Source organism: Heliangelus exortis, chromosome Z (genome assembly GCF_036169615.1).
Source record: "Heliangelus exortis chromosome Z, bHelExo1.hap1, whole genome shotgun sequence".
NCBI classification, from domain to species: Eukaryota; Metazoa; Chordata; class Aves; order Apodiformes; family Trochilidae; genus Heliangelus; species Heliangelus exortis.
The window spans coordinates 18,554,667-18,582,518 of record NC_092454.1 but is presented as its reverse complement, the minus strand read 5'-3'; the positions used below and the strand labels follow the sequence as shown (position 1 = coordinate 18,582,518).

Below are 27,852 nucleotides of genomic sequence, written 5' to 3'. Positions count from 1 at the left end.
GGGGCGGGAGGAGGGAGTCCGGAGGGGGCGGTGCCGAGCGGGAGGCGGAGACCCACGGGGAGCGGGGGCGGTGCCGAGCGCGGTGCCCGGATATACGGGCCGGGCGGGTTCGACTGCGGGCTGGGGTGCCATGGGTGGCCGCAATAAGAAGCAGCGAGCGGGCAGCGCGGCTCATACCGCCTCTGCCGCCACAGCTGCCGCCCGTGCTCGGGCTGCTGCCGAGGCCGGCGCCGCCGCTGCCGCCGCGGAGGCGAACAGCCGGGGAGCGGCCCGGCCGCCGCCCTCCTCCAAGGAGCCGCGTGTTAAGCAAGGTACCGGGCTCCGCGGTGTGAGGCGTCGCCGGCCAGTGAGGCCTGGAGGCGGCTGTGCTGTGGGGAAGCGGGGTGCAGGGGCCGGGCGGCGGAGGAGGTGTCCCGGCTGGCAGGGAGCACAGGGAGGGGCAGCTTTGTCAGGGAGGCCAGCATGGAGCCGCCTGCCCCTACCTCTGGGTTGTGCGGGAACAGGCCTGCTCCTGAAATGAGGGTTGGCGTTGTTTGTTGTCGAGGGAGGCTCCGGAAAACCCTCGGGCACGGGGCTGGCCAGGTCTGGCTGTAGCGTCTTTTCCCGAGGTGTCCCTGAGCAGATGGGTCCTGTCGATGTGTTGCGTTAATTGCACAAAGTCTCATTAGATTATTGCTCCTTCTTATGGAGCAGATATTGGTGTGGCACTTGCCTAGTAAGGGCTGGTTTTGTAGCTGTTTATTCCGTGTGTTATTTATGTAACACGGAATTGGGATATAATTTTTGTGTGTCGTGATGAAAGTCCTGAGTGGTTTCTGGAGGCACTTCAGCAATGTTGGACGAGCTGAGGGGTGCCTGTTCTGGGTGCAGCCTGAAAAACTAGTGTTATGCAGCACTGTGAGATGGCTGTCTTCAATAAACCTGCTTTGTCAGAAGTAGCTCAGGTACCTTATAACATCAGAAATGGCTTATGTCACAGCCTGTAAGCATGCAATGGCCAGGCCATTTCAGATTCCATTTTGGTAACACAAAATTTTGTAAAGCATGGGCTTAAATTTTCTGCACCTCTTCATGCACCGTGCTTTTAAAAATGTGGGCTTTACTAAGCCTGTTTCTTGTGTCTACCACTTCTCTGACACCAGGGTACTCAGTCTTCTTCACAAACTATCCTGTTTGTCTCCTAGGTTGTCTGCTGTGGAGAAATCATAAATCAGTGTACATGACAACTAAGTTAGTTTAGTCTAAATACTGAGTAGTTGTACAGCTTACCAGTAAGTGCCAGTGATCAGCTAGTGAGTGCTAACAGCTCTTGGTAGCTCCTGACTGGAGCTCACTGCATTTTTTCTGAAATGTGGTTGCCTACACCCAGTCCTCATTTAAAAGTGTGCTCTACTGGAGCCTCTTTGCAGGCACGGGGGGACAGACATGCTGTGAGCAGTGGGCTGGGAGGTGGCAGTGCTTGTCCTCTGGGGGGCAGGAGGAAACACACAGCTTCAAGGGGTGGTGAAAGCTGCTGTTTGCTCAGGTTGGTTTCACCTGTTGCAGTACCAGACGCAGTGTGTTCTGAAAATGATGAAATGCAGCAGCAAGGTGTGTGTTGTGAGAAGCCAAACCATTCTAAGGACAGCAGAGAATGCTTTGAAAACTAGTATTTTCCTAACAGCTGCTGAATGAAAAATATTCAGGAATGACTAACAGATCAGACCAAAGGCCTCTGTCATGCAATGCCCACCCCTAGATAGGGGGTACTAGCAGGTGCTTAGGTAAGAATAGGTTGAAAATACATCCACCAGTTGAAGCCTAAGGTCTTCCTGAGCCAGATGATATGTTTTTATAATGCCCTCCCAGATTGATTGATTTCCTTACTACAAAGCTATCTTGCCTGCCCTTGGATGTAGTTAAACATCCAATATCCACAGCTTTAGTAGCAAAGAGTTCTGTTACACAGCTATGAACTTTGTAATGAAAAGCCCAAAACACTCTTGCTTGTTTGGAACCTGCTACTGGTTTCCCTAATTGCAAAGTCAATCCTATTTCTTCTCACAGTGCTACTTGGGATTTTATATTTTGTTTGCTAAGACTCATACCCTTCTTCTTTGCTATTCCTTGTTCAAGGGCCTTTCTGTGTCAGTAATTATTGTTGTGGGTCTGCATTTTTCAGAAAAATTAGTGTAATCTTTGCTTGCATTAACTTGTGTTATGTTCAGTCTGCTTTAGCTACTATAAATAATGCTCTCCTTGTTCTGCATATGTAATTGATGGTTATTTGCTATTTGCAGGTCCAAAAACTTACAGTTTCAGTTCAACAGCAGAGTCTAGTGCTGGTGCAAATCTAGATAAATCTATTCTTAAGGTCAGTATCTTTGTTAACACAATTTTGGTTTTCATTGTATTGTTAGCTGAATAAATATTTCTTCGGCTCTCTTCTAGTACTGTGTTATGCAGGTAAATAACATTAATGCATTAGATGACTGTCTTGAGCTTAATGTGTTTGGGATTTTGAGTGTGCTTAAAGAAATGGGTAAATTAAGAGGGCAGGAGAATGTCTTTTTTTAAGAAACTATGCATGCAGAATTATTAAGCATTGTTTGGGCTTCTGCTGTGCATATGGATTCTTCTTGTCAGAGGAAGAGCACATTTTTGCAACAGAACCAGAAGCAGCCAAAGCTTAGTTCATATTTAGAAGTGTTAAAAGTACTAAAATTGTTATTCTACTGGAGTGGGTGGTTTTTTTTTTTTTTTTAAATGGCATATAGGAAGAAGAGTGTCACAGGGTGTATGTTGATGATCAAATAATTTTATACTATTCCTTGTAAGCAGAAAAGAAAGGCCTTGTTCTTGTAGATTTTTTAAGCATTTGTTTCCTTATATTACTTCCTTTGACATATGGAATTTCCTTGAAGACTTAAAAAGGCTTTCTCTGTAATAAGGAGTAAACTTTTCTGTTTCAAGAAAAAAGCATATAGCTTGCAAAAGTGAAAAAGGGGAAGGCAGTGTCCCTTTTGCAATAAATATTAACTGCACCTACGGAAAGCTGGAGAAGTTGGGATTTGAGTGGCAGAGATATTTCTGCATTCTTATTTTATTAACTATGAAGAGCATAATATGTTACACAAATCTGTATTGTTTTGCTTTGTGCCAACTAATATGTTCTGTTCAGGTGATGATAAATGGTAATTTGGAGAAAAGGATTATTGATATAATCAATGACCACAAAAAACAAAATGACGACAAAGGAATGATTTCCAGAAGACTTACTGCTAAGAAACTACAGGTAGAATTTGAAGTGATGTTCTCTGATCGTTGTTTATTTAGATTAAACAGTGTCTTTTGTCTTTCATATTGTGTGTTAACACCACACTTCTGTAGTACAAGCTAGTGAAGCATGCTTTCCAGTGGCTACATTAATCAAGTCAGTAGAATTGACAGGTGTGCTTATTAGAAAAGGTACATCTTTATGCATTCAGGAGCAATAGTAGGAGCCTTCAGACAGCATAGAGGAATAAAACTTACTCTGAATGGTTTAAGTTTCCTACATTTTTTGTTCCATAGAGCTGGAAAATTTAAGTTTATTTTTCTAATTAGGAAGTATGTTCTGTACAGAGGCTGGAATGTATATTTATTTATACTTATTCAAACATATTTACAATAAAATTATAAGTAAATATATATGCAAAACAGGCTTTTCTACTCATACTTGTGATACATTAATTTCTGTTTATCTCCATTAAATGCCAGTTACCTGATACATGGAAAATAGGAGTTTGCAAGCTTATTTGATTGCTAAATTAAAACCTAAACTTTTTTATTTATAGGATGTGTACATGGCTTTACAAAGATTCTCTTTTAAGACTGAGCACATTGAGGAAGCAATGAAAAATACACTTTTACACGGTGGTGATCTTCACTCTGCACTTGATTGGCTGTGTTTAAACCTTCCTGATGGTCAGTATCATGACAGAATTGACTACAGTTTGTAACAGAATAGTAATAGCAACTGCTCTGACATGGAAATGCTTGATGATAGTAATTAAATGTATTGTTTCACTAAGACTATTAATCATTACAGTGTTCCTTTCCCAAATGCTCTGCTGACTTGGTCTGATGTATTTTGTAATGTATAATGTCTTAGACTTCTTATTCCTTCTCTTAGGGTTTTATGAAATACAACAAACAAATGGCTGATTTTACTTCAGGCCTTCACTTTTTGTTATATGTTCTGGTTGTCTCCCAACACACTTTAAATTATTTTCAGTAATTATTTATGGACGTATTTTGTGATGTGTGGTTTGTTTTGTTTTTTTTGTTCTGAAGATGCCTTGCCTGATGGTTTTAGCCAGCAGTTTGAGGAACAGCAACAGAAACCTAGAGCAAAGTTTTGTTCTACTGTGTCACGACATGAACTCCCACCTCGCTCAATAGATAACAAAAAGAAAAAAACTGGCCCCGAAACTAAGGTAATCTGAGAATTTAATTTTTTTTTACCAAGGGGAAGAGAGAATGAAGTTTTCTTCAACATAGATTTTGCATTAATTTCCTGCACTGATGCAAAAAACTTCTTAAGATTTAGTATGCTTAATAATTGTCTTGCATATTATTTTAACTGCAGTGTCACGGTCACTTTTTGTACATTTTTTTGGCAACACTTCTTTTGTAACAATTTTTGTACTGTGAAGTTTTGAACACTCTTTGAAGTCTGTATTTGTGGTAAAGCATAGCTTAATTTTCTCCTGAAATCTGTTCATTGAGTTCTATACGGCACTTTTTACCTGCTTGTATGCATTTCAATTTGCCTGTGTACTTGCAGTGTTTTGATTTCTTTGTTTATTGAATCTTAAACCTAGAAATTGGAAAGATTCCTTGCAAAAGTTTTGCTTACAGCAGCCGTAATCAAGTGTTAGGAGTGTATATATCTGAGTATATTAGGAGATGTTTACCCTGGTTGGAGGGATTTGTGTGCTTTTGTTATGTCATATGGTGTGGTTTTATATAAAATATGAAGCAATAGTTTGTAAATACTGGCAGATTAGGGCACTGGTGGTTTTGCTTATTGTTATCAGTACTTTCCTTGCTCCTCCTAGGAGACAAATGTGGGGAAGGAAAAAGAAGTAAGTGTGAAGGAATGGATTTTGCGATATGCTGAGCAACAGAGTGATGAAGAGAAGAACGAGGCTGCGAAAGAAACAGATGAAGAAAAGTTTGACCCAGTAAGATAAAATGGTGGAAAAAATTGACATGTCTGGCACTTTTGCAAGTGATGGATCCATTTGTTATAAATTGAGTACTTTTTTAATGTTACCTATTTTTACATTTGCAGGCAATTGAAGGAGAAATGTTGATGTTTCTTCTTTTACAAGTTGTTTTTCCTTTCTTAGTTTTATTCATGGGGCTCAAAATACTGTATGTGTTGTGCTGGAAAGGAAAAATTCTTGAAACATGTCTCGGTGAGATTAGGCATTCATCTATGAAATTCTAAGATTTTGATCGTTGGTGACATAAACTGTAATTGTTCCTTCTTTGTTTAAGCTTGGTATGAAGGACAGCTTCCCCACCACCACACACAGACTTTTCATTATGAAGTTCACTAAATGTGACAACTATTCTGTTTGAAATAGAATGAGAGATATGTACAGCTGGCTGCCAAACTTTTGGAACTGAAAGAACAAGCAAGCATTTCCAAGCAAGACAAAGACAAGCAAGGCCAGAAAGTAGCCCAAGAGAAAATCAGAAGAATTCAGCAAGGTAAAGCTATGCAAATACCTGTGTAACTTCGTGACCTGCATACTTGCATAGAAGTTTAAATCACATTGAAGTGATTTAATTGTCTTTCACTCCATGTGAATTGCAGACTTTCCTGAATATCCTTCTCATGTAGGTCAAATTCCAATAAGTTAGTAGTGGTACTTGACTACTTCCATTTTCTGGGTTCAGTATGAACTAATATAATTGATCTTTAAAAAGAAAAGAAGAAATGTTCAGTGATTGGAGGGTCTAAGTGATATTCTCTATGACAGAAATGGCAATACTTGAAGAACATCCAGTGTTTAATCCAGCTATAAAGATTTCAAACCAGAACCAAAATGAAAAGAAAAAAACGCCATCCTCTCAGCCACAAGAAACAACACTGAATTTGAGCTTGCTTGAAAAACCTGAAGGTGCTGCAAAGGAAGAAAAAGGTGTGTTGCAAATGGTTCAGTACAAGCTTCAAGTGTTAACAAAAAAGTTCTGGTGTTAGCTCTTACTTTTCCTAGGTTGCATTGCCTTGCAGTTCTGAGTCGTCAGGCTCTGAATGCAGGAAAGGCAAGGTGAACTACTTTACTGTCCAACGTTACTGTAAGGGATCTTGATTTGTTTTAGCTGATGTTGAAAGCTATTTTTGCTGTGATGTCATGTCTAAAAATTTTTTTTCATTGTGATGCTAGCTACTGTTTTTACTGTCATCCTCTCATCTTAACCATTTGTATTGTAAGCCTTCAAACTGTTATGTTATTTACCGATAACCGAATTCTCTAAAGTTCTTAAGTTATTTGGGTATCAAATTTGGCAAAATACTGTAGTTAATTTCCTGGGAGAAACTTGTGGGAATTGCAGGAATTTCTGCCCAATATCTGTACCAGTATTTCTGCAAAACATATTGGAAAATACTGCTCTCTAGTAAGAAATACACTTGAACAAAATGTAAGAATATTCTTGGCTATCAGAGTCTGTAAAATAAGTGTATAAAAAATTTAGGAGACTTAATGTCTTTTTGCTCTTGTAGTGAAAAAGAAAGAACCACTAGATGTAAGAAATTTTGATTATAGTGCTCGAAGCTGGACTGGTAAATCTCCAAAGCAATTTTTGATTGACTGGTGCAGGAAGAATTTTCCCAAGAGCCCAAACCCTGTGTTTGAAAAGGTACAAGTTGGAAAATACTGGAAATGTAGGTATGTATTTCCTATAAACTTTACATTTTCCTTTTTTTTCAGTTAAAAATAAAAGGGCTGGCTACTTTTGTCTTGTCATGTTTCATATTCATATGACTATAGTGTGTTTATTATTCTTAGTTGACCGCGGGGGATAGTTCACTCTGGGTATTGCACTGGATGCTGATGCACAAATAAGATTCTAGTAAATGGTCCCATTAAGAAGGGATTAGTTTTTAGTTCTGTACTGCGGAATGAAAGGTTGTGATGCAAACTTTTGTGGTAAACTTGGACAGTTAACTTCTGGTATTCTTGTGCAAAGTAATACATTAAATCATAGGTTTTAAGCATATGAATATCAATGCTCCCCTTTGGGTATTTTTTAAAATAATGCGTGCAAGTTAGAATTTGTATTAAAGCTACCATAAACTTGTAACCAAAACAGTGCAATATCAGTTCTGGGGTTTTTTGTTTGGTTTGGTTTGGTTTTTTGTTTTTTAATTCCTTTCAGTAAACAAGCCTATAATATTATGGTGTGGACTACAATATTACCAGGTACAAATGAAGTAGACAAAGGTTTACAGATGAGTAATACTCCTTGAGGAACTAAGTAAAAATCTGTATTTTTGGTCAAGTTAAAAACTGTTAATATACCGTCCTCTTGAGAGTATTAGAAAACAGTGCTGTTCTGGCTGCTGTGTAGCTGTTAGACAGATGTTTCCATCTCAGATTACTGTTATTTAAAGCATGTGAGATAACATGCTGTTATCTAGGTAGTTACAAACAAACAAACATTTAGTCCTTCTTCCAAAGCAACTAACTTTAATTGTGATCTGTATGTGTATAAATATTGTTGCTCTGAAGAAAAGACATTTGTTAAGAGAAAAAAAAAAGATAAATTTTCAGCAGCAGTGAATTTCTTCGATTCAATCAAACATTATCAGATGTTTTCTGTTCATTAAATACTACTGGGTAACATTAAATTTATTCATCTTATTTTCTCTATATTTCTCTATCCACTTGTGTTTTAAACATTAACAGTTTGTTATTTATATGGGTTAAAAATTAAGAGAAATGCCTGTATGTCTTTAAGGGTCAGGATTGTCAAATCATCAGATGATGTAATGACGATGTGTCCTACAATTCTAACAGAAGATAGTATGCAAGCACAACATCTAGCTGCTACTTTGGCACTCTATCATTTAACCAAAGGACAAGTAAGATTTTTACTATTATTCCTGTTCTGGACTTTGCCTCTGAACATTTTTGCTATGTTAGAGAGTAATAGATTCATTTGGGTTGGAAAATACCTTTTAAGATCATCAGGTCCAACCATTAGTATCTGTAGTGAAATTCTCAAAACAGTTTAATGAAGTGTTTCCCACTAAATTCTTTCCTTGTATTTTGTGTTCATTTAGTTTTATCTACAATCATGTATATCTGTTGCAGTGTACAGGGAGGAATTTTTTGATAGTACAGCTGTTTTTTCAGTGTTGTAAAGAATGCAAGCCTATTGAAAATAGGGTTTAGTCAATGGATATATTATTGTTTTCATAGTTTCTGTATTTAAAATAGTGTCATTTCATGTTTTGTCATATCTTTTGCCACTGAAGTTCATCTACACAAAATGTTAGTGATGCTGCTAATTAAGATTTTCTGCTTTTGCCACCTTCAGTCCGTTCATCAGTTGCTGCCTCCTACTTACCGAGATGCGTGGCTGGAATGGAGAGATATTGAAAAGAAAAGGGAAGAAGAAAACAAGATGGAAACCAACAAACCTCGTGATAACTTTATTGCTAAATTACTAAACAAACTCAAACAACAACAACAGCTACAGTCTGAAAACCAACCAAAAGCATCTGAGGGTCCTGAAGATACTTGGGAAAACTTAGTTTCTGATGAGCACTTCAGCAGTCTCTCCCTTGAGACATCAGAAAGAGAGAACTTGGAACCTTCAAGGATTTTGTTCAAAAAGCTGCAAAGTTCGTCCAGATACCAGAGGCTTCTGAAAGAGAGACAGGAGTTACCTGTGTTTAAGCACAGATACTCAATAGTAGAAACCCTTAAAAAACATAGAGTAGTTGTTGTTGCTGGTGAAACAGGCAGTGGAAAGAGCACCCAGGTGCCTCATTTCTTGTTGGAGGATTTGTTATTAGATGAAGGATCAAGTAAATGTAATATTGTTTGCACACAACCCCGAAGAATCTCAGCAGTGAGTCTTGCAACCAGAGTTTGTGAAGAGCTAGGCTGTGAATCAGGACCAGGAGGAAAAGTAAGATGTTTCTGAATTCCTTTTTCTAGTTTTGATCAGATACAGAGGGCTAGGTTGTTGGTACTGAGTGAAAAAAATTTCTTAAACAACCAAATAATTACATGTTGTTAGCTCTTAAAAAGGCCTTCCTGCTGTGCCAACTGTTTCTTTCCAAATTGGCCCCGTGTGAACCTCTGTGTAACCATATATGATTTGTAAAGTTTATTTAGAGTGTGATTAAGAGCACTCTCCTGACTATGGCTCTGAGCAATCCAATGTGGACTTGAGTGAGGCCCTGCTTTGAAAGAGGCCTTTCCAATGTAAGCTATTGCGTTACTTGAAGAAAACCAAGATCATGTGTGTGCAAAAAATACTTTTATTTGAGGACTCTGAAGAGCCCCTGTCCTGGTTTCCTGGAATAAAGTTAAAGAACCAGTTTTCTGTTCAGGGAAGCTGCAATTTTTGAGAAGACCGTGGCACGCAATTTTTTAGTTTGTGGCCAGCTACAGTATGTGGGTTTCCATAGTGATGAAGGTCTTTAGCAGCTTTGAGCTAGGTCCTAGAGCTAGGCTGGTGCCTAGCTGGGTCCTAGGGCTGGAAGGGAAGTGCTCAGCAGCTGATTCAAGCTGGCCATCAGAAGCATTTTGTAGGACAGAAGTCATTCTTGCCATAAATGGGGAAGTTTGCTGGAGATAAGGCTCTTCCTCAATGGTCCCTGTCCCTGGAGGGTCTTACCATCTCTCTGCCTCCCAAGGCCTCCTCTCCTGTTTGCTTGCTCTCACTGGGTCTATGGAACTTCCAGTGTTTGACATCTAGCATCCACTGATGGGAGCACACAGCTTGCAACCACTGCATGGGCGGAGTATAATTTTAATTCCTATTAGTATTGGGATTAATGGTAGTTATTACTATTTTATTAAGTCTGTGTTTTCATTTCAATCCATGGCTCTCCTTTTTTCCTAATTATCCTTCTTGCATGGGGGAGGGCTACCAACTGATAGAGCAACTGCATAAATGTAGACAATCCTGAAAATGAGTTTACCAGCTTGTTGTTACTCTGGAGAAACAACTGTAATTTCAGTGTTTTTTCCCTCCCTTAACAAAGCAAACTGCATGAATGAAAAAACTGTGGTAGTCATTCACCATGCTAATTAATTAGCAAGTTGTGTGGTCTCTGAATCTAATTGCTTAAATTTCACTTTGTTTTTAATATATTGAGCTTGAATACTACTTTGAGTTATTCCTTTTTCTTTTTTCTTAAAGAATTCCCTGTGTGGGTATCAAATTCGTATGGAATCAAGAACAGGAGAAGCCACCAGACTACTGTACTGTACAACAGGTGTCCTGCTTCGAAAACTTCAAGAAGATGGTCTTCTCTCAAGTATATCTCATGTTATTGTAGATGAGGTTATCAGTTTTTACTATTCTGGAAAAGCTATAGATATTCTGGGCCTTTATTTTTACTGAAGCTTTACTATAGATATGTCTTGCTAATTCTAGGTACATGAAAGAAGTGTCCAGTCTGATTTCTTGCTAGTTATTCTGAGGGAGATCTTGCATAAGCGTTCAGACCTGCATCTGATTTTAATGAGTGCTACTGTAGACAGTGAGAAGTTTTCCAGCTATTTCTCACATTGTCCCATTTTAAGGATCTCGGGGAGGAGTTACCCTGTTGAGGTAGGTAAATGTATCTTTCCTTGTGCCAGACACTTTCTATGCGTGGCTACAGAGACTGAGTGATAACTGCCTATAGGAAGTACACTTACAACACATTCTTTCAAAAAAATATGTACCTTAAATGTCTGTTTCAAAGATTTGTGATCCTTTTGCTTTTTGAAAATACAGTTTCAGTGCTTTGAAGTACAGGGTTCTACTATTTATTCTGATGGATTTATTTTTGATTGAAGTCAGTCCATTGATACTTTGTCTGTTTAACCTCGGTAGAAAGAAAAGCAATAAAGAATTTGCCTCCTCCTATGCATCTTCGTGATTACACACTCATGTATGTTTTTCATGGAGATTATGCAGGCTATGGCAAAGCATGGTTAACAACCACATAGAGAGGCCCAGAGGCCTAAGTTTAGGTTTTCCAAAATAGTAAGAAAGATGAAGTTGAAACTTTCAAGATGTTACAACATTAAAAGGAATGGGCCTGCTCTCTTGTGCTTTGTTTGTAAGTTTAAAAAAAAAAAAAGTTGCTGATTAGTTTTTGACTGCCATGTATTTCTTCTGTGGATTTTCACTATAGATTTTCCATGTTGAAGATGTAATTGAAGCAACTGGCTACGTTCTGGAGAAAGACTCAGAATATTGTCAGAAATTCTTGGAGGAGGAGGAGGAAGTATCAATAAATGTTACTAGTAAAGGAGGAGGCACTACAAAGTATCAGGTAAAATTCCCATTTCTAGTTTTGCTTTGGGAACTTTTTTTTTTTTAAATTGTTTTATCATTTTAATTTTTCTTACTAAATGTTAATGTTTTGTGTAAGAACAAATACTCTTTCAAGAGATACAGTGACACTTCTACAGTAGAAGGTAAGTTTTTAACACTGCACCCTTATGTTTGCCTTTCCAACTTCTGTATTGCTCTGTTCTTTTTGCTGTATTTGACATTTTCTCTTGTACAGATTTCCAGCAGGTCTATAAGCAGCAGCAAGGAAAAGCATTTAGTTTTTGGGTTGACAAAGCATTTAGTTTTGTAGGTTTTTTTGTAGTTGAAGCCCAAGTGCTCCCTCGAGTGCCTCCTCCATCCATGTGGTTTTATGTGCTATACAGAAGGATATGCAGTGGCAAGATTCTTTAAGTGTGTTGATTAACAATGAAATAATTTACAATAGAATCACTTACATACATAGCTATGTAGCTTCTGTGTTATTTGTAAGATGCTTATAAAGAATTTCCATTTCTATATGTTCTGCTAATTCTGCCCATCTCCCTCTTTCTTCCTGCTCCAGAACACTTCAGGACTTGAGTCCTAATTCACTCTTAACTTTAGTGCAACCGCTAGCTGAGTATGGTGTGGTGAGGGAAAAGAGAAAGGGCAGACTGGTTTCTTATACCCCAAAATAAAAGTTCTGAAAGAAAAGTAAAAAGTAGCCACCCTGATATCACACTTTTAAAATTTATACTAATGGATTGCTAGATGTGGACCTGAGAACTATTTTTTTGTTTGAGAAACAGCACAGTGAAATAGTACTGCTTTCAAAAACGTTTTATTTTTTTAAATATGGTGTTGTTTAAGAGTGGTAGTTGCCTATACAGAGGCTATGTATATGGCTGTTTAATCAAACTGGCACCGATTTTGTTGTGACATTTAAATGTAGATGTTTTTTATCTAAATCTTTGTTTTAAGAAACTTATCTGGTTTTGTCTGGGATAGTGTTACTTTTCTTTATAGTAGCTGATATGGGACATTGCTTTGGATTTGTACTGCAAACAGTGTTGATAATGCAGGGATATTTCAGCTTTTGCTGAAATATTGCTGAGTAGTGTTTAGAGAGATTCAAGGTCTTCTGCTTCTCACTCCACCCAACCAGTGAGTAGGCTGGGGGTGCACAAGAAGTCCCAAGGAAACACAGCCAAGATAGTTAACCCAAACTGTCCAAAAACATATTCCTTGCCATAGGACATTATGCTCAGTATATAAAGCTGGGGGAAGAACAAGGACGGGGGTGGACATTGAATGATAGTGTTTGTCTTCCCAAGTTATGGTTAAACGTGATAGAGACCTACTTTCCTGCAGATGGCTGAACACCTGCCTGCCAATGGGAGGCAGTTGATTAATTCCTTGTTTTGCTTTGCTGCACGCTTGGCTTTTGTTTCACATGTTACACTATCTCTATTTTGACCTGTGAGTTTTCTCATGCTCACCCTTCCAGTTCTCTCCCCCATCCCACTGGCAGGGAAATAAGCAAGTGGCTGTGTGGGGGTTAACTGCTGGCTAGGATTAAAACACAACAGAAGCCTAAATTAAGTGAATGGTGAACTGACTGTCTGCTCTATTACCTTCTTACAAAACACTGAGTGTCTTTTTTTTCTCCTTCTCTTTTTTAGGAGCATGTCCCAACCCAGTCCGGATCTGTTATTGACTTGGCTCCGTACTATGCAAAGTATAGCAGTCGTACACAGCAAGCTGTTTTCTATATGAACCCTTACAAAATCAACCTTGAGCTTATTTTGGAGTTGCTCTCATACTTAGGTACAGTGTACTTCTTCGGAAGTGGATATCCCTGAGGCTGTCCTTTGAACTTATTTTGCAGTGCTTTTTGCAGATAATGAAGTATATTGCTTTATTATATGAAACATCCTGAAAAATGTCTACCTCAGGACCCAGCATTAGTTCCTGTTCTCAAGTGAAGCTGGTTGCAAATGCATATTTGTTTTAACTATGTCCCTGTACTCTAACTTTCCAGATAGAAGTCCTCAGTTCAAGAATATTGAGGGTGCTGTGCTGATCTTTCTACCAGGTCTTGCTCATATCCAACAACTGTATGATCTCATTTCAACTGACAGAAGATTTAATTTGTGTGACAGGTAATGCAAATGTTTTCTATAAAGCTAATAGTTTTAACTTATATGTTCATTGGTTTTTAAGGCCTGCTATTCTTGAGAAGGGGAACTGAGTTCTATCTGGTGTGTTTGTATTACAAATATTTTTAGTATTTAAAAGTTATACAAGGCAAAATATAAGTGCTTGGAAGTGGTACAGATAATTTTTTTCCCTTTGATTTTATTTTTCAACAAAATCACAAGGCAATTGACCACTTCTTTTCCACTTCTTAAGGCATGGAAGATCCTATATCTGGATATTGGTTCCTGTGGTTTACTTTTTACATAGAAGTGACTACTTCCTGAGATGAGATCCAGATACAGTAATCTACCAAGAGAAATGGCATAGGGTTGTAGTGACAGACAGTTTTGAAATTTATTTTATGGGAAACTACAGGTTAGCAACATGATGGCATAATCTTTTGACCTCATATTCTAAAGATTCATAGATGGACTAAGATGCCAGGGTCCAGGAGAGAAGAAGAGGACAAATCTCTGTGGCCATCTGACCTCTGAAGGCTGTTGTTACTTGTGGTGAAAGTTGCATGTGTTTATAGTTCTGTGCAAAGTTTCCATGATGGTCCTTGTCTTGAAAGCACGATGTAAAGAATTTGGGTTTATGGACATCTAGTTCCCTTATTTCCTAGGCTCTTGATGTAAATTAACCTGAAGTTCTGCAGTAGTAGTATTTTTGCAGTGTTATTGCCAATTAAAATAACACAATGAACTAATGGCATTATCCTTTCATCATATTGTAATAAAACACTGGAGCAGACTTTCATGCCTAATCACATTAAGTTTTTACTCTTTCAAATATCTAGTTTATTTGCTTTCTTCTTTCTGTTGTCACTGTTCTAATCTCTTTGCTGGATCTTCATTTGATAAGTACGTATTGATTAGCATCATCTCTTCTTCTAGGCACAGATTGATAGCTTTGCATTCTGTTCTTTCGACTCAAGATCAAGCAGCTGCATTTACAATACCACCTATTGGTATTAGAAAGGTATGACATATTTAGAAAGGCAAAGTTCATCACCAAAAGGAGAGGCCTTCTGTGGGTGCAAGTCTGAATTGTTTTAAAATCGTATCCTACAAGTTTACATAATAGCTAGTTGTTCCTGAAATTTTCTTGCTGCAAAGAAACAATTCTTTAATTTGGTGATCTATAACAGAAGTTGGCACGCAGTGAAAACCTTGACAGTAATCAATTTTTTAAAGCAAATACTTTGAAAGTCTGTAGTTAAGACTTATTGTTGCTTTCCTGCATTTTAACTATTGTTAAGCAAAAGCTATAACCTTTATTCAGGAATATGGTATTTTACTCACTGCCAAATTGCTCGGCAATTTCGGCCAGAACGCACTAGTATTTTTGGTGGAGTATAGTACAAAAAGTCAATGCAAAATTTAGTTTTGATTCTGTGGTAATTGGGGAAGGTTAAACCATTTTAGGTGCAGCTTTTAGTGCTTTGTCAGATTATTTAAGGAATTATTTCTGGGTAAAATTTCATTTAAAGGTATATATTTTCTATAATACTTAACAAAAGGATTAAAACTGTTAGACATTTTGTAATTCTTCTAGTTATGTTACATTACTTCATTTCAGATTGTTTTGGCAACCAATATAGCAGAAACAGGTATTACAATACCAGATGTTGTCTTTGTAATTGATACTGGAAGAACAAAAGAAAATAGGTGAGTTTGATTTTTTTTTTTTTCACCAGTCATACTGCGATTATTGCAAATACTGGGACATCAGAGTTCAGCAAGAATTTTTTGAAGTACATTTATTTAACTATAGTTCTGGACAGAAAAAATTACTGTGCTCATAGAACAGCTTGCAGTTTAGGTACAAGTTTGGGATGAATCTTTGGATTTTCAAATGGTGTGAAGAGTAACAATGAGTATTGCTCATTAATACAGAGAATGATGATTAAGTACTGGTTTAGAAATAAAGTAGATCCTTTTTATACTGCATCATGGCTTTCAGAAGTTTTGTTTGTTTAAATTGTGACTGTTAGAAAACATAATCCTGAATTACCAGAAAGATGAGCTCAAACAATCGTTCTTTCGTTTTCCAATTTTTACACTTTCATTAGTCTGTATCTAAGGTACTGTAGTAGAGTTTCCTCCAGATATGCTTCTAAATAAAGTAATTTCAAATAGATGCTATTTAGATACATTATCACTATGCTGGTATTTAAGTGAAGTATTTGTCCCAGTTTTAATTCTGAAATATGAATGGGCACTTGTTTTGCAATTTTTAAGGTATCATGAAAGTAGTCAGATGAGTTCCCTGGAGGAGACCTTTGTTAGTAAAGCCAGTGCGCTGCAGCGACAAGGAAGAGCTGGGCGTGTTAGGGATGGATTCTGCTTCCGAATGTACACAAGAGACAGGTACTGTAAGCTTAGCAAGATTTTGTAAATCATGTAAGTGTATTTGCCTGTCTTCTGTGCAAAACCTAGAAGTCTTAGTGAAATGCACTTTAGTGCAAACTAGAAATGTGAGACTGTAAAAATATAGGTCGCTTTAATACCACATGAATAAGGCATCATAATTCACAATCTTTTAGAGAAATCTAAGCTTAGTACCTCTGTAATGTGTTTTCAAAATTTCTTTTAACATTAAAGGAAAGGTGCAGCACCAGGAGATGGTGGTGGATCAGTTTTAACATGTACTTCCCTGCATCAAATGTACACAAACTTTACCTCCTGAAATTTGAACTTTTTATTAGACAAATCGGGGGATTTCTGAACTACAGTCAGAATTGGTATCACTATGAATAAGAGATAGGGAAATAGCAAATTACACAGAATTAATTGCTGTTACTACAATGGAATAACCTTTTTCCTACTTGTCAAAGTCTGAAGCAACTTTCAGCTGAGAAACAGTTAAGACAAAGTGTTTTTAAAAATAACCTTTAGCAACATGCAGGACTTTCAGTTTGGCAGTGATGCATTTTAAGAATTTATGTTGAAAATTGAAGTCTTGCTGCCTTTCCTTCTAGTAGATTTCTTGCTTTCCAATCTTACCATGAACACTTTAAAAGGATGAGTGCTCTACCCATGCATTAAAACAGCTGCCACTCCCTGCCTACTTATGCCCCAAAATGACATCTGCAAATAATAAGCATGTGAAACCTGAATTTATAGATTTAATTCAAAGATTAACTTCAATGTCATTATCTGGTTTTATCATGGTGCAGGTTTGAAAGCTTCATGGAATATTCTGTTCCAGAAATATTACGTGTGCCTTTGGAAGAACTATGCCTTCATATTATGGTAAGGTTTTGTTTTTTGAATTAGTGACCTTGCTAGCTGAAAATATTTGCTGGGACAGCCGTAATCCAGTGCAATTAGTGAGGCTTCTTGGACCAGGGCAAGGGGAAACCAGTTTACCTTTGTGTTGTGGAAAACCCAGAGCATTCTGCTGAGTGAGAATAATGTACTGTACTATTCCATCTTACCTCAGATCAGTGATTTAAATCTAGTTTAATAGCCTTGAAACCGATTTTCCTTAAGAAACCAATTTCTTGCTTCCTTAAAGCAGTATCTCCCCATCCTGAGTGAGGAGAGTATGTAGGGGAAAACTAGCAACATGACAAATTAGTGCCAGTGTGAACTGCATCTTGGCAAGTCTGAGGGTCTTTTGCTCATCTGTGACCAGTGGTAGCACCCTTCTTTCTGATTGAGAAATCATACCATAAAAAGTCCTTTCAGACACTGAAGTTTTGTAACCTTATATGAGGCATGTCCATGTTCTGGGAGAACCAAGAGGCTGGTCAAGAGGGAAGGGAATGTGAGGTTTTTATTAGAAAAACAAGTTTTACATTTCCCTTATAGCTACTATAGAAGTTTGTTATAATAAATGTTTATATTGAAATATATGCGCATTTACTCCACAGAAATGCAGTCTTGGCTCTCCTGAAGATTTCCTTTCCAGAGCATTAGACCCACCACAACAGCAAGTAATTGGTAATGCAATGAACCTGTTGAGGAAGATAGGGGCTTGTCTGTTAAATGAGCCCAAACTGACTCCATTGGGCCAACACCTTGCAGCCCTTCCTGTCAATGTGAAGATTGGCAAAATGCTAATATTTGGTGCTATATTTGGCTGCTTGGATCCTGTGGTGAGTAAAAATTTTTTTTTAATTTTTTTTTCCTAAAAGTTACAGAAATGTTTAACTCTTTATAATTACTCTGATTACTTGCAACATGGTATTTTGAAGGATGATGTAAGAAGTTAAAGCATTTATTTTTAGGTTAATGCACTTGGGTATCAGGCTTGGGAACAGTCTAAGTGTTTGTAAACTCCTAGGTACTAGTCACAAGCAGACAGTCAGACTTGGCCTCCAGTTCTGTCTTTTACATTGCCAAGCAGTATGACACTTGAATAAAAAGCCCTCTTACATGTGGGTTAAATCTGGATTAGCCCACAGTTCATGTGAGCCAAAAACATAGGTGGAAACCTATGACAAATTAATTGATGTGGTAATTTATTATGTGACAACTGGCATAGTTAGCACTTTTACCTAATCCTAATTTACTACAAATTAAGAGCAAACATGGGCATGTTACTAGCTGAAAACTGGAGGTAAAAATTATTTGTTCTCTCAATTTCTCCTATTAATTTATATTCTACATAATATATATATATATAAAATCTATAGTAGTTTATTTTGATCTTCAGTGTATACTATTAGGTATTGCTGTCATTTGACAAATTATTTCATTCAAGTTTTGAGATTTAAAAGCTTATGGATGTATATACAAGGCACTATGTAAACAATGTCTAAGTTTTAAGTCTATGCAGGAAGTTCTTATGATGACAGGTTTTCCTTGAGACTTAGTAGAAGATAGCTTTTTTTTTTTTTTACAGTAATCTATTTGTATGATAAAACCTTAAGGTTATAAGAATACACTCTTAAGTGATGTGTACTTTGCTAATTGCAGGCAACTCTGGCTGCTGTTATGACAGAAAAATCCCCATTTACTACACCAATTGGTCGAAAAGATGAAGCAGATCTTGCAAAATCATCTCTTGCAATGGCAGTGTCAGACCATATAACTATCTACAACGCTTATTTGGGGTAAATTATAATTCCACCGTGTTTATAACTAAATGCAGATAAAGCTTTTAAGCAATGTAGTTCTTTAAACATTCCTAAATATCTTCCATTGAATTGTTTGCACTTGAAGTTTTTCTCTTCAAAACAAGATTGCCAAATACTGTAACACAGAAGGATAGATTGCTTAGTGCCTTGTCCTTTCACCCAATTTAACTGTGCTTGTGCACAGGCTTAGGTATATTGTGTCTGTTCATGCTAGTGCTTTTAGTTTTCTTTGCTGTTTGTACTGTGATATCTGAATATTTTGTATTTGAGAAAGTACAAATGTATATATTTAACAATATGACAAGCCTTTTTTTTTTTTTTAGGATATTGTCACTAAGTTTCAAAAACCACATTTGAAATCTCTTCCAACTGTCAAGAGAGGAATGTGTAACTTTTGAGAGAAAATTACTTTGTATTTTTGTTCATATCTGTCAAATTTGTTACGGGCATTTTCTGCTGAGTACTTTTAAACCAGCAGCATTCATCTCCGTTAGTGCCACTTTTTCCTAGTTTTCAGTGGAGAATGCTGATCAAAACCTAGTATTTCATTTTAATTTACTGCCCCATTCATGTTATGCTCTTGACGTGGTTCTTTTTGCTGTAATAAAATAGGATTTTTTTTTCCTTAGATGGAAAAAGGCTCGACAAGAAGGAGGGTATCGTGCTGAAATGACTTACTGCAGACGAAATTTCTTAAATAGGACTTCACTGTTAACTCTGGAGGTAAACTGATTACTCTCTGTACTCAAACAATATCTTCTAAAATTTCCCTCTGAGAATCTCCATGCCCTTTAAAAAAGGTCATATATCACAGTTACTATTTAGAAAAGACAAAAACAAGTGGAATGCTAGGGACTGATGAAATGCACACCTTCAGCTGAGGTAGGTATGCCTGCACTGGAGTTCTTTGATATACATTCTTTTTGGGTATACATCTTTGCAGCAGCTGCTACTGAAGAAGCTAGTTCTTACTTCTACCAGAGAATCAAAACCTATGAGTTAAAATACTTCATGTCATTCTTGATGTTGATGAACAGGTCTGCCAGCAGTTAGCTTGAAAGATGAGCCACAAACTTTTATCAATGGCCTTTTAATTTTGGTGTGAAAAGGTTTTAATTGATGATTAAGCTATCCTAAGCAGAAGTGGGGAATTGATGCAAATATATCTACAGGTGAGAGACTTAGTATTTCCATATACATAGTGCCATAGTACCATGTACATAAACCATCTAATGCTGTAGTCCAATAAGGCTTTTCATAGAGAAACAGCCAATATTCCAAACTGGCTGCAGAAAATGCAAGTATTTTTCTATAAGAGATTTTTCCCCTCAAACATCAATATTTGGGATGGAGTGTCACTGCCTGCTCATGGACTGCAGCTGAACCTGTTTAAACTGAGTTTCATTAGTACCTTTCTGATTTCAGGATGTGAAGCAAGAACTTATAAGGGTGGTCAGAGCAGCCGGGTTCACAGCACCTGCAATGCAATGTGGGTGGAATGGAAATGGAGCCACGCAACCCCTTTCTCTCCATGAAATATCTCTTCTTAAAGCTGTGTTAACTGCAGGACTGTATGATAACATAGGAAAAATAATGTATACAAAGTCTGTGGATATTACAGAGAAGCTGGCTTGCATTGTAGAAACACCTCAGGGTAAAGCACAAGTGCATCCCTCCTCTGTAAATCGAGACTTACAAACATACGGATGGCTCCTTTACCAGGAGAAGGTAAGTAAAAGAGAATGTAGCTCATGCCTCTAATAAAAATAAGATGCACTAGTGTAAAGTGTATCTGACTGTTCATCTTAAGTCTTTAGTATCTAATGATCCTAAACTCCATAAAATGAGTCAACAACTGAAGAAAAAGAATATTATGAAAAAGTCGTTTCTTGGTGAAACTGGTAGCTATAAGTGAAATGGTCTTTCTGTGTGCTGTTTTAACTGAATAGGGTAATTTTTGAACAGTGCTGTTGACTTTAATATGATCACTTTAATCAGTAATATGTAGTAATAAGGTTTCCAAGTGTGCTTTCTCTTTTTTACTGTTGTAAGCAGACTAAAGTTTTGAAACTTTGTACAGCCCTTGCATTTCTCCTGTAATGACTGAAATGAAATGACCAATTCTGTAATTGATTGAACTTCGTAAGTTAACTGCCTTCCCAAGTGATTTTGTCAACTATTTCTATTTGCTGAATTCAGGTGTTTATTTACTCCAAGCTTCTAGTACAACAAACCTGAACAGTCATTGCTTAATATTTACTGTAGACAAATAGGACATTACATTAGGGACATTACGTTGTCATTACATTACAATAGTATTTTTTGCAGACCTGAAAATATTTTCTGCCTCCAATAACACTGTAATATAAGAACAAGACAGTAAGTTACTGCATGAACAGTGGAACATGAAAAGCCTGCACTTCTACGTGAAGATGTTTCCTTTCCTCACACTCCAACTCCTTCACATCCCATTCCATCTTTGTCTGCAAGAAGGTCCAAAGCAAAAAGAAGTGTATGCTGACACCATAGTTTACTCTGTATGTGTGTACTTGTTTGCCCATGTTTATTATATGTGAATACACATGCATATGTGGACATAGATGGACAGGCCATCTGCTACTAAGAAGAATGTATAATGGAAAAGTTTGATGTGTTTTACTTCAGCAGGTTTATTAATTTTGATGTCTTTTCTCTGAACAGCACTAGGCTAACATTATCTTCCTGTTTGAATTTTAACAGGAAATTAGTGGCTTTAATTTCCTGGTAGCATATAAACCTCTCACTTATTTAAAGGTGATATATTTTGTGTGTTCTAAGGCAGGCAAATTGCCATTGGTTATTCTGTATTACATGTTGATTGACCTTAAAAGCAAAAGTGTATTTTTTATTTTAAAAGTGGCAATCAAATTTGGTGTTACAGATTTTGTGGTTTGGGGTATTTCATTCATTTTCAATGCTTTTGTTTGTTTACATGCAGGTGAGGTACACTAAGGTGTATTTGAGAGAGACTACTTTAATATCCCCCTTTCCCATCTTGCTTTTTGGTGGGGATATAGAAGTCCAGCATCGGGAGCGTCTCCTAACAGTTGATGGCTGGATCCATTTTCAGGTGCGTTAGTGATAATGCCTTTTGTGGTTTCATAAATATTGCAGAGTTCATGTACAAGCTTAATTCAGAACACCCTACATGTGGGCTGAAGAGGAGGCAGAAGAAGAAAGGAGAAAATTAAAGCAAATGTCACAATTTAGGCCCAGCTGGTACCAACCAGGTCTCTGCTCACTTACCCCCCTCCCACCCACTGTCTGACAGGGTGGAGAAAATCCACCCAAAAGGCTCATTAATCAAGACAAGGACAGGGAGGTTTGGATTCCCCAGTTACAGTGATGAGCAAAAAAACAGACTTTGGAAGAAAAAAAAAATTCTCAGGAGAAAGAGAGAACATGACCAGATTTTAATACCATCCCCCCACCCCTCTCATTGCAGACCTGAATCACTTCACTCCTGCTTCATTCTCAGCAGCACAGGGGGATGGGGACTGAGAGTTTAGGGTCAGTTCACTACACATCACATCTACCACACTCCTCTTCAGAGGGAGGACTCCTCACAGCCTTCCCCTACTCCAGCATGGGGTCTTTCTCATGAGAGAGTCCCTTATAAACCCCTCCAACATAAATCCACCAGGTGCAGTCTGTCAGGAGCAAACTGGTACAGCATGGTCTGCTGATAGAGTCACAGCCTCCTTTTGGAACAGTCACACACAGGCTCCTTCATGGCTGCAGATCCACAGCTGCCCCTGATGCTGCTGCACAGGATGCAGCTCTACATCTGTCCACCTTCATGGGCTGGCTAATCCACAACTTCTTCCCCCACTGTGATCCTTCAAGGACTGCTGCACCACGGTTCTCCATGAGCTGCAGGGGGACAGCTGCCATGGGCTGAGGGAAGATCTCTGCTTGGGCACCTCCTCATTCCTCCTCACTGACCTTTGTATCTCTCTGCTCTGGCATTGCTCGCACCTCCTCATTTTCTCTGCAGGCCTTTTTTTTGTTTGTTTGTTTTTTTCCCCCTTCCGCTTTCATTTTCTTAAATGTTATTCACAAAGGTGCATCCATCTTCCCATATCTGCTTGGCCTTGGCCAGAGGCAAGGTCAGAATTGGAGCCCGGGGATCTTCCAGCAGATTCTCACAGGAGCCACCCCTGTGGCCTGCTAGCTTCCAAAACACCACTGCACTTACCTAAGACAGGAAATTCAGAAAATTTTATATATATTTAATGAAATCTTAGCAAACTGCACTTGAAAGGGTAGACATGTATTATATAGCATATAACACATTGGTTCTCTCCTCATGACGAAAGTCAGTATTCTTTCAAAAAAATTATTATAGACTAAACCTTGTTTCATACAGCTGATACTGAAAGCAGATTACTGCTATTTTATATTACTTTCTCCTACAATCTTATAATAAAGTACATCTATTTAAAATACAATTTATTTTGCTTTACAGCCTACACAGAATTATTTGGGAAAGAAAAATATCAAGATGTAAAATACCTGGGTTTCTGTGCTTGGGGTTTTGTGTGTGTAGTTTTGTTTTTTTCCCCCAGGGAAACCAGTTTTATTTAGGAATGGGAAAACTGAGTACATTTTCTTAGGACATTTTTGCAGACAAAATTAAAATAGGTGACATGCCAAACTCCTTTAAAAATTGTTAAATGGCAAGCTTTTCCTAGCCTGCCAGCTACTTGGTTACAATTTTCTAGGCTCCTGTGCACCCCGTGTTACACTCAAGGAAGACACTAGTGTCTAAAACTCCACTTATGCACGCTAACAACCATTTAATTGAAATCTCTGGTTATCATGAATACAAAGTTCTAAAATGCAGGTCCCTTTTGGGTTTGTAGAAGAATTTTTCTAATGGTCCCTATGTGGCAACAGGTTATGCAGTTGCTGGGCTAATTGTGTCTTGTAGTGTATTTCAGATTTTCTGTTTTTCTTGAGATCTTATATGATGCTCATAGCATCAGCCTTAAACAGGTGCTTAAAGTTAAGGGGGCATCATATAATGACTTGTCCATGTGCTTAAAGTTACGTGTTTGCATTATGTTTGTGGAAATGCTTCTGTTTATATGTGGTGTAATCTTTTAATGTATGCTGTGGTGTAAAATGTCTGAGTGAGGAATGAAAATGTTTGTCTTCTCTGCTCCACAGGCTCCTGTAAAGATAGCAGTAATTTTCAAACAGCTGAGAGTTCTCATTGAATCTGTTTTAAGGAAAAAGCTTGAAAATCCTAAAATGTCACTTGAAGGTAAGTACTACTGTGTTACTGACATGACTAATTTTTTGAATGGACCTTGTGGCAAATCTGAGGGAGCAGCAGTTTACTGCATCCTCACCCAGTAGGGTTAGTATGACTTGAATATTTTTACATTATTTTGGGACATGCAAAAAGTCATTACTCTTGCTATATATATCATGTTGCTCAGCCCAGATTTTTGAAGATGTGCAGTTACTGTTTTATTGATACCCGTGATAACAACACTCAAGACAGTGATAGTAATGGTGAGGTATGCATCTCAAAACAAAAATAAGATTGTGTGTGGTTAACCTCGGGTATAGATGAATTCTAATGACGTTATGCAGTCTCACAATTGAAGTCAATGGTGGGAAACTACATGTTGGCCCCCAGAGGGACAGAAGAGCACAATATAAACTTTCAGCACTGGATGTTCAAAAGAATTGGCTGCTGGGCCAAGAGGGCATGGACTTAAGCTCTGTCAGGGGAGGTTTAGGCTAGATACTAGGAAAATTCTTTACAGAGAGGGTGATCAAACATTGGAATGGGCTGCCCAGGGAGGTGGTGGATTCTCCATCCCTAGAGGTTTTTAAAAAGAGACTGAATGTGGCACTCAGTGCCATGGGCTGGTAACTGCAGCGGTAGTGGATTAACGGTTGGACTTGATGATCTCAGAGGTCTTTTCCAGCCTGAATTATTCTATGATTATGTGAATATTATAAATGGGGAGGAAGAAAGGGAGTTCCCATCCTCTAATGTATCTGTAGTTACATCACTTTCTCAATCTGCTATGTGAAATACTGAAATTACCACGTTACCCCAACCAGCTCATTGGATAATTTAATACATTTCTAAGGGTGTACTATGAGTGTACTTTTTGCCTTTTTGCTTTGCAAGTAGGAATCATTTGTCTTGCTTTGAAGTTGGGCATAGCCTGACATTAAAATTTCATGTTGCTGATAACTAGGCTTATCTTCTTGTTTTCATGTGTTTTGGGAATGAATTTTAAGCTCACTCCATTCAATTCATTGTTATTGTTCTTTCCTAGGTGACAAAGTGTTGCACATCATCAAAGAACTGATAAAAACAGAGAATGGTAACTGAAACCAGCAATCTGTAATAAGCCAGTATTGGTAATTACCCTTCAGTAATGGTAGGGGAAATAGGAACTCCAACGGTAACTGAAAGTTTTTAAATGCTTAGTGTGGTTGATACCAGCCATGATGTGGAAAGACTGCATGATTTTTCTTAGAATTTACCTTTCTCTTCTCATTTAAAAAATGAACATTGAATATGCATAGCCTTTACAATACATTTGGTGCCATTTGTCTGACTGTGTAAATGATGAATGAAAGCAGTTTTTCTGATCTTTCAATATTTAAACAGGGCTTACAAGAAAGATGGGGACAAACTTTTTAGCATGGCCTGTTGCAGTAGAATGAGGGGTAATGGTTTTAAACTAAAAGAGAGTAAATTTAGACTAGGTACAAGGAAGCAATTTTTTACAATGAGGGTGGTGCAACACTAGAACAATTTGCTCAGAGAGGTTGTAGATGCTCCATCCATGGAAGTATTCAAGATCAGGTTGGATGGGGCTTGCAGTTCAACCCAATTGAAGATATCCCAGCTCATTGCAGGGGGAGTGGACAATATGACCTTTAAGGATCCCTTCAAACCCAAACCATTCTACAATTCTTTACAATATAAAAATGGCTGTGGCCAATTCCTCTGTTTAATGTTCTAATCATACCATTGCTAGTGGTGCAGATTATAGTAACTATGTAAGATTGGGTCCTAAATCCACTAGATGTGTTCTAACAGAAGACAAACATGGGTTTCCCAAGTGGTAACTTTTTTAATCAATGATTTTATGGAATTACAACTATGCCTTCCTTTTTCCATATGGTTTACATTAAGAGGATGCTTTATAAGAAGATAGCATGGACTGCCATGGACAAGTGCTCAGCTGCACCAGAGTACTGATCAGCTGCTCATCCTCTGCCTCTTCTCACACTTTTTCCTCCCTGTTCATTCTGGTCTTTCTTTCTCCCTCTGCTACTGTAACAAGTTTTGCTGCCTCTTTCATATTTTCAAATTTTGCACAGTCCTGCCAAGCCCCTCAATTATGATCATAATGACTGTGTTTTTTCCCCTTTATTGATGAAAGTTCACCTCAATGCTCTTCAAGGCTATACCAGAGCAGTTTCATTGATTGTTAGTACATCAACCAGTGCCTGAAGCCTTCTGGTCTTCATTTTTGTCTCCTACCACTTGCTTTGTAATGTTTGTGTGTTGATATGTTCTTTCTTATTTCTTTCACTAGCTAATCCTTAGTCAGGTAGCTTAATGAGCTGGATGCTGTTTTCCACCTATCCATACCATTTAAGATTATGAAGTGAAATTTTAGATTACCAACTCAGCTTTCAAGAATGAGGAATATTTTGGGGGGAGGGAGGGTTTGCTGTTGAACAGTTGCAATCCAGTAGGAACACTGTGCAAGCAGAAGCATAGGTCAGAAGATATTGCACAGTAGAGGTTAATAGTGTACAGAAAGAGTAGTGATGAAAATGCATGAACGTGCAAAATACACGGAGTGATCCAGTTACATTATCATAGGTGAACTGATACTGCTGTGCTAAGAGATAAACAAGCTTGAAAGTAAACCAGCTTGTGCACGTTATCGATTCTGGAAGAGGACATTTCTCCTAATAGTGGTTTGATAAGATTTCTAAGGAAAAAATTACTGTATCTGGTATTTTACAAATATCAGATGAACTAGTGGTGCTTCTGGTTTCCTAGAAAAGCCAGGAAGTGCTTATTTTTAAAATTCTGAAGTATAGAATATTTACACAAGGAAGAATTGAAACATTTTATTTTGATCTTAAGACTTGAGTTTTGCACTCTCTATTTCCAGACACATTCTTTTTGTGTCAGAGGCATGGAACTAAAACCTTGCAGACTACATTCCTTGAAGATAAATATTAAATCTGCACCCCAAACAGTTTCCTAGATTTTGTTCCAGTTGGGGTCTTTTATTTATATCCTTTGGAAACATGAGTTAAAAATGCATTTCTGTAATTTGATAACAAAGAAGTGCTTTTTTTTTTAATTTTGCCTATCAGTTGTGGGATTTAAATGGCTAAATTTTAGTGAAAGTATTAATTGTCCTTGAGTTATTTGACTGTGATTAGTAGAGATTTTTTGTTCTATTTATGTATGGCAGTTTTGAAATTCAAAGACATTCTTTTTATTCCTGTAGCATGCCCTGCTTTGTACTCTTAAAAAAATAGCTTATTTCAGTTGTTACTAAGGGGATATACTGTAATAACTAGGAAACTTGCTCACTCTAGGGAGAGTGTGCACTATTTTCTGCAAAACAGATGAAACACTTCCTACTGTGGTGTACAGTTAAGCACAGTTACCTTAATTACAAACAAGTAAGACTGCACTGTTTTTTCTGCTCCTGCAGTGTATGTGAGCAACTTTGCCTGTGCTTGTTTGGGTGGATGAGCTTTCTCTTTTATTCCATTTATTTAATAAATACTTATGTTAACACCTTTGTGTTACTTTTCTTCTGTACGTATTTCTTCATCAGTTGTGGACACGATCACTGGATCATATAACCAAATTCTATCATACCTGATAAAATAAGACATGTCTGGCCTCGACTCTGTTTCTGTGAACTAGTGGTTGCAAGTGGCAGAATATTTTGGTTTCCCTCCATGTGATTTTACAGCAGTCA

General features: G+C 37.7%; 1 protein-coding gene across 1 annotated transcript; it reads left to right on the top strand.

Moving 5' to 3' along the window:
* The first annotated feature begins 48 nt into the window (after positions 1-48).
* Positions 49-27,665, top strand: DHX29 (DExH-box helicase 29). The gene is made up of 27 exons (XM_071730668.1): positions 49-311; positions 2,280-2,353; positions 3,161-3,274; positions 3,816-3,945; positions 4,315-4,457; positions 5,082-5,207; positions 5,616-5,742; positions 6,015-6,176; positions 6,761-6,926; positions 7,999-8,122; positions 8,581-9,177; positions 10,420-10,563; positions 10,657-10,833; positions 11,405-11,545; positions 13,209-13,353; positions 13,568-13,688; positions 14,622-14,706; positions 15,307-15,395; positions 15,969-16,097; positions 16,907-16,982; positions 17,606-17,830; positions 18,654-18,790; positions 19,444-19,537; positions 20,240-20,542; positions 21,792-21,923; positions 24,026-24,122; positions 25,159-27,665. The coding sequence occupies exons 1-27, from the start codon at positions 131-133 to the stop codon at positions 25,212-25,214; spliced, it is 4,095 nt and encodes a 1,364-aa protein (XP_071586769.1). The 5' UTR covers positions 49-130; the 3' UTR covers positions 25,215-27,665.
* The last annotated feature ends 187 nt before the right edge of the window (positions 27,666-27,852 follow it).

Coding starts and splice junctions, on each gene's coding strand:
- DHX29 (XM_071730668.1), top strand. CDS start 131: ATGGGTGGCCGCAATAAGAAGCAGCGAGCGGGCAGCGCGGCTCATACC. Junction 5,208..5,615: donor ATGAAGAAAAGTTTGACCCA/GTAAGATAAAAT, acceptor TGTTTGAAATAG/AATGAGAGATATGTACAGCT. Junction 9,178..10,419: donor AATCAGGACCAGGAGGAAAA/GTAAGATGTTTC, acceptor TTTTTCTTAAAG/AATTCCCTGTGTGGGTATCA.